Source organism: Ascaphus truei, chromosome 8, assembly GCF_040206685.1.
Source record: "Ascaphus truei isolate aAscTru1 chromosome 8, aAscTru1.hap1, whole genome shotgun sequence".
Taxonomy (NCBI): domain Eukaryota; kingdom Metazoa; phylum Chordata; class Amphibia; order Anura; family Ascaphidae; genus Ascaphus; species Ascaphus truei.
The window spans coordinates 18,599,086-18,605,927 of NC_134490.1; the positions used below are offsets into that span (position 1 = coordinate 18,599,086).

Consider the following 6,842-nt stretch of genomic DNA (forward strand, 5'->3'; position numbering starts at 1 on the left):
AAAGGTTTAAGGCGGGAGAGGGCTTTAGATACAAAGGGGGTAGACCGAAGACATCCTTGAGAAGAATGCAAGAGTCTTTTTCAAAAGTGCATAGTGCAAAACCCCGAAAAACACAAATATAACACACATATCCATAAAAATGTGAAGCCGGTATAAAAGGGCGCCATCGTGAAGACTAACCGTGGATGTGAAACGAGAGGACAGGCATCACGTAGGAGATATGTTCATGTTTTTAAAGGGGATTTTTATTTGCATTTAGATTTAAAATCTATTATACTTGTAACGGGAATTCCCCCACCCAATCGCATATAGAGTGTATGTGAGGGGGAACCTGTGTGTTACCAGGTGTGGTGCGTATACCGGCAGGTTCACAAGATGCCTGAGCCTCCGCTTGCTGGGAACCTGGGGTGCTCTCTGGAACGTTTCTTCAATCAGCGCCTCCACCTGTGCAGGATTCTAGGAGTGTAGAATGTCCCCTACACAGGACCCACATATATGAACCACATACACCAAAGGTATATATAACGCAGGTTTACTATATGCAGATAATAGAATATACAATACACGTGCTTTAACCATATAACCACAACATCAATAACTGTACCACTCTATACCAAAGTCCCAACTGTCATCCACTCCCACTTAGGAGCGTGTACCCTGTGCCCACCACCGTGTACCCCCACACCGTGTCCACAGTATAACCCTTGTCCCGTGGTCAGCGCTGCCACTATGTGTGAGTACTCTGCACTTTATAACAATACCTGCCCAATGCGGCGGCACCTGGCTTTAAAGGATCTTCACAAAGGATCCGGCGATTTCCTGCACGACATCCAGGATTCACCGGCGTGGTGATCCATCAGGGGCGATCCCACCCTGAAGATAGTCCAGCTCTCTTAATGGCGTAGGCTTGAGCCCAAGCCTCTTGGGGGAAGCGCAGCGTCCGCTGTGTCCCTAACTACCAAACAGCTAATGGGGCAGGGTCCCTAACCTAGGGCCTGTACCCTACAGCACCACAAGCTATAAGGGGCTCAGGACCTAACTGGGGCCTAGGGGGCTGCTGGCCTAATGCAGTGGGTCACAGACTCCTGCATGCACCTCCTACCCCTAGCTCTTCCTGGTCCTGACTCAACTAGCGTGGGTTGAGCATGTGAAATGTATCAATCCCATAGCAGGGGATTCGGGCAACCCTATTGGCTCCCTGGTGCCACTTGACTAGTCCCTGTGCATCCTGGGGGCTGTAGTCTTCTTGGGAGCTATTCTCCCATTGGCCGCCTTGCGCGCACCTCGTCTGCACATGCGGAAAGCTCTCGCTGGGCCGCTGGCTGCAGGGACTCACTGCGCATGCGCGAACAAGGAAAAGATGGCGGGCCCCTCTGCAGGAGCCACCGGGAGTCCCCGTCAACACGCTCAGCGCCCGGCAACCGCACGCCTCCCTCTCTGACCACAGGCAGGCGCGCGCACTCGCGTCCGATCCCTCCAGGTCGCCGCGGAGGTGAGTTCAGTGAGGAGAGGGGCACAACCACCCAGAAGGGACCTGGCAACATACTATATGTGCTATTCCCTCCCTCTTACCTTGGCTCCGGCATCTGGGCGTCATGTTGCCATGGCGACGTGTCTCCAGGAGCCGTCTGAGCCAAGGTAAGTGCAGTTTACAGAGGCCTTCACTGCTTTCCCGTCATTTAATTTAAGTCCTTTCATCAGCGTGTAAACTCATTGTAAAGTCCTGTTTGTCACAGTCTACATTGACATCTTTGCAACCCCCAGCATTTGTTCTTCTAGCCACCTGTGTGTTATACCGTTTGCACAGAGGACATTACAATCAGGGTTACTCATGAATTATCACGTTATCCTCCTTCGGTTCCGCTAGTTTTGCTTTCAGTCAGAGTTTCAGGCCACTGCAACTGTTAATCTATGTTTTTCAACCTTTTTTTTTATTAAGGAACCCTATGATAATAGTGTGAAATTCTGCCGAACCCCAACCCTCTCTAATAGCGCGTCTGAGATCAGATGCATTGTAAAGATGTCCAAGCCTCTCTAATAGCGAGTCTGAGATCTGATGCATTGTAAGGAACCCCAACCCTCTCTAATAGCGATTCTGAGATCTGATGCATTGTAAGGAACCCCAACCCTCTCTAATAGTGTGTCTGAGATCAGATGCATATTAAGGAACCGTAACCCTCTCTAATAGCGCGTCTAAGATCAGATACAATGTAAAGAGCCCCATCTCTTTCTAATAGTGCGTCTGAGATCAGATGCATTGTAAGGAACCCTAACCCTCTCTAATAGCAATTCTGAGATCAGATGCATTGTAATACGGAGCCGCTCACAGACCTAGGCACTGCAATGTAGAAATACAGGGAAAATCAGTATCTCCAAACAGTACACACGCTCATAACAAACCAACAAGCTTTTTAGAGCAACCATTCATCGGTGGAATCTCCAGGCTGCCCAAGCTTTCTGGCCCCAGGTTGCACAACCATAAAGCAACCATGACGGTGCAAGATTCGGCAACTGTGTCTCTTCCCCGTTGCAATGAACATTTGCGTTTGTAAATCCCCTCCAATCTATAAATCTAATATATACAATTGATTGGCTGGAGACTGATGTTCCTTAACAGACTTTTGGGGGGGAAAGGCATCTAATTGGGTACATTTTGGTGCAGTGGGAGGAGCGAGACTTCTCTAAATCTAAGCCTCTAGATATTGCCACAGAACCATCAAAGATTCACAGTGACATTCAAGCCTGCTATTGAACTTAAACCTAATACATGTCCTTATTTGTATTGTACCTTGTAGAGATGCTATCCTACAGTTTCACATGACAGAGGAGACATATTACAGGCATCTGTAAAAATAAAAAAAACTAAGCAGACTGCGGGATGTCCAATAGAAGGGGGTTTATTTATCATTACCATTTATCCTATCCTAATTTTTTTTTTTAAATGTTACCTTCATATTATTTTCTGTGTTTAAATCAATTCAATGTATTCCAATATAAAGATGCCAACTGATTACATTGTGAAATACAACGGGGTACACCGTCCCATTACTTGGTATTGACAATTCTAAAATACATTTCTGTTTTCAAATTAAAATGAATTTAAAAATAAATAAATAAAAGAATACTGTTTTAACAGAATAATCTCTCCTGAAATCAAGCGCAGAAACAAAACGAATGACACGTTAACTTCTGGAGAAAAAAAACGTAAAGATGCATTCGATACATTGGCTCGCAGTCCTACTAATGTAAAGTAATTACACTACTAATTGATGCTCCAATTCAGGGGTGCTCAACTCCAGTCCTCAAGAACCCCCCCCCCCCCTCCGGCCACTCAACAGGTCAGGTTTTTAGGATATCCCAGCTTCAGCACAGGTGGCTCAATCACAGGATCAGTTGATATCCTGAAAACCGGACCTGTTGGGGGGGGCTTGAGGAATGCAGTTAGGCCCCCCCTGCTCCAATATATTCTAGTATTATTTAGCACTACACATTTCAGTTTCACTCATCTGTTGATTACACCTGTCTGTGTAAATGAGGACACAGTGAAAGTAATAAGAACTCTTGCACACCCCTTGTATTTCAAAGTAAATGTAGAAAATAAATCCCTTTAAAAAAAAAGAGTTATTTCGTTTCCATGCCACGTTGGCCACTTCCAAGTGCCACAAATGATAACAAGTGAAAAGATCTGTGGAGTAAGTTACAAACGGAAATCACATTAGATATGGCTTAATATGCCAACGTTTCAATCACGCTACATCTTCACCAGGGATGCTGCAGCAAAAGTGGGTTTCAAATACTAGCAGAGACATTGAGCTAATTAATATCTAGCAAAAACAGCAAAATATATGAGCAGGCAGAAACTTGTAGTTGGTTGCACTCAAAAACGAATGAGATGTAGTCACGAGGACATTGCAAATATTCCTCTTTTTATTGTTGCTGTGCTTTCTCTGCAGAAATGAAAAGAACTATTTCAAAATGTCATTGTGACTACATCTCATTCATTTTTGAGTGCAACCCACTAAACGTTTATGCCCGTTTAAATTGGCATGGTGAAGGATTCCCATCTTGCTGGACTGCACCCCATGCCACAGCAAGGCACTATTTTGTGCAACAAGACACTGTAAGCCCCACTCGTACTTCTACTTTTTAATTAAATACTTAGAAGCAACTCAATAATCTGTTTACAGGTTTAAAGAAATGTCTCTTATGTTCTTAGAATGTGTCCCTTCTCATAAACTGAATCCTGTAATATTCCCAGTAAGTCTTTATATGTTTGGTTATATGGGCAGTCAGACCAGGGTATATGGGTAGTCAGACATATGCAGACCAGGTTATATGGGTAGTCAGACCTATGCAGACCAGGTTATATGGGTAGTCAGACCTATGCAGACCAGGTTATATGGGCAGTCAGACATATGCAGACCAGGTTATATGGGTAGTCAGACCTATGCAGACCAGGTTATATGAGCAGTCAGACCTATGCAGACAAGGTTATATGGGTAGTCAGACCTATGCAGACCAGGTTATATGGGTAGTCAGACCTATGCAGACCAGGTTATATGGGTAGTCAGACCTATGCAGACCAGGTTATATGGGCAGTCAGACCTAGGTATATGGGCAGTAAGACCTATGCAGACTAGGGTATATGGGCAGTCAGACCTATGCAGACCAGGGTATATGGGTAGTCAGACCTATGCAGACCAGGGTATATGGGCAGTCAGACCTATGCATACCAGGGTATATGGGCAGTCAGACCTATGCAGACCAGGTTATATGGGCAGTCAGACCTATGAATAGGTGCTGCCCTCTTGTGGACAATAAAGTATATACAGGAGGGCCCCGGGTATATGACGGGTTCCGTTCCAGAGGCCCGCCGTTTAGTGAAAATCGCCGGAAAGCGGATCCGGCGATTTTCAGTGCTGCGCATGCGCAAACCGGCATTTTCACCGTTCTGCGCATGTGCGATCTATACGCTGCGCGCGCAAACTGCGGTCTGCGCATGCGCGCCGGGCGCTCCCGCCCGTTCTGTGAATGCGCGATTTCAGATTCAACATGGCGACTCCCTTCTCGGTGCCGCCGTATCAGCGGAGCGCCGAGAAGCGGGGCTCTGCTGTACATACGTATACATACATATATTTATATACTCATAGGTTAAAAAGTAGTGGTACGGTGCTTGACATTTTTTTTAAGACTGTAAAAAAAAAAATCCATACTTTAGAAATATTTATAGAATAGGAATGGTTAGAAATTAGAAAGGCATACAATGAATAGATTTTTGTTATAGTGTGTGACTAAAAAAAGTATTGGTACTCTTGGTGTGTCAATAAAACAATAGTGGTAATATCCCACTCTAGCCACATATACTTTTGGTACTGAAGTCTTTAAACGCATAGCTAATTATGTCAACATGATTAGTTTAACGAGATAAAGGAAAACTATAATTACCTGTAAAATAAACAAAAACAATTCTACCTTAACCTCTTTCCTGCCACAGCGGGCCTGAATTGCCTGGCTCCTTTGCATGTTTAGCTGATCTGTGTGGCACCAAAGCAGTTAAGTCTGAATCTTTCATTTGAATCTGTCTGAAGATTTTTTTAAACAAAATGCCCCTTTGTGTGGGACGTCCCCTTTAAATAAATGAACAATGTAATTGGCTTTCTTTACAAAACATTATTTGCTTCCAGTGTAAAAATCAACATTTTTTTTCTTGGTGTCTTATACAATTGTGAGCTGAAAGCAGCAATCCTGCGTTCCTTTTAAAATATTTCTAGAGTTTGAAGCAGGGGGTTTCTGGAGGTGAAACGCGTTAATTTCAGCTCTGGGGACCCCCTGCTTCCTTACCTCTGTAGGGGGTGCAGCTCCGGTTTTTGCCGGGGTAAATATGATGACCCTACACTTTTACGCTTTGTCAATGTATAGTGCGGTAAGGTTATACTGTGTCAGTGTACACACTGGAAAGCAGTCTCACTCAGTTTTATTTGAATGATCTCTTGGGATTTTAATGGAATGGAATCTGTAACATTTGGAATATTTTCAATAAAATTACCTTTTTGGGGCCACAGTCTACAACTACAGTACAACTCATTTTAGTACCTGGACAACGACATATTGCAACTTGCAAGCTCAGATCAGACCCACTATCGTATTTATTTCACAGTAGACAAATGACACGTTAACAGAGCGCCAGCGACTACCAACTGGGCTCCACCGTATGTTCCCATGGTGGCATTGTACGCCGGAAACAATGAACGTGCCATATTGCTACTCCCATACCATAGCAAACACAGCATGGAATTCAGCCTTCTTCCAAGCATGCCACTTGGTGTCGTAACCATGACAATCAGCTAATAACCATGACAACATGTATCGGCCTTTGCATCGTTTAGAGCTGGAAACGTCACATGTTGTTGTTGTTAGACTGTAGGCGTACCAATATGGCGCCGGCGGAAGCGACCGGCAGTGACGTCAAGCAAAAGCGACGGGCGCGTAGCGGCTCCCCCCTCCTCCCTCCACGTGGTCTGCGCAGCGTGTGTGAGGCCGTAGCTGTGAGCATGGCGGAGCAGAGGATGTTACCCAGTGATCTCTTCCCCCACGTGCTGCGGTTCCTCCAGGAGAACCAGTTCACCAACGCGGCCCGGGAGTTCAGCAAGGCATCCGGGGTGGTGAGTGAGGAAACCGGGCATGTGTATGGGGGCCAGGGGGGGTAAACAAAGCTGTGGTGTTGTGCCTGGGTGCAGGATACCAGTGTCTAATACAGTGGTTTCCAGCCTTTTTTGTGATTTAAGGAACCCTATGTAAATTCAGAGGAACCCCCAACTATCTCTAATAGCATCTCCTGTGAT

General features: G+C 45.3%; 1 protein-coding gene across 2 annotated transcripts in view; it reads left to right on the forward strand.

Annotated features, from left to right (window-relative positions):
* The first annotated feature begins 6,499 nt into the window (after positions 1 to 6,499).
* The window catches only part of NOLC1 (nucleolar and coiled-body phosphoprotein 1), an 89,425-nt gene continuing 89,082 nt past the window's right edge, over positions 6,500 to 6,842 (forward strand). The window contains exon 1 of one of the 2 annotated variants that reach the window (XM_075610668.1): positions 6,500 to 6,662. In XM_075610668.1, the coding sequence (XP_075466783.1) occupies positions 6,552 to 6,662 (111 nt within the window). In that variant the 5' untranslated portion in view covers positions 6,500 to 6,551. The remainder of the gene's footprint in view (positions 6,663 to 6,842) is intronic. The other variant, XM_075610667.1, reaches the window with a different exon arrangement.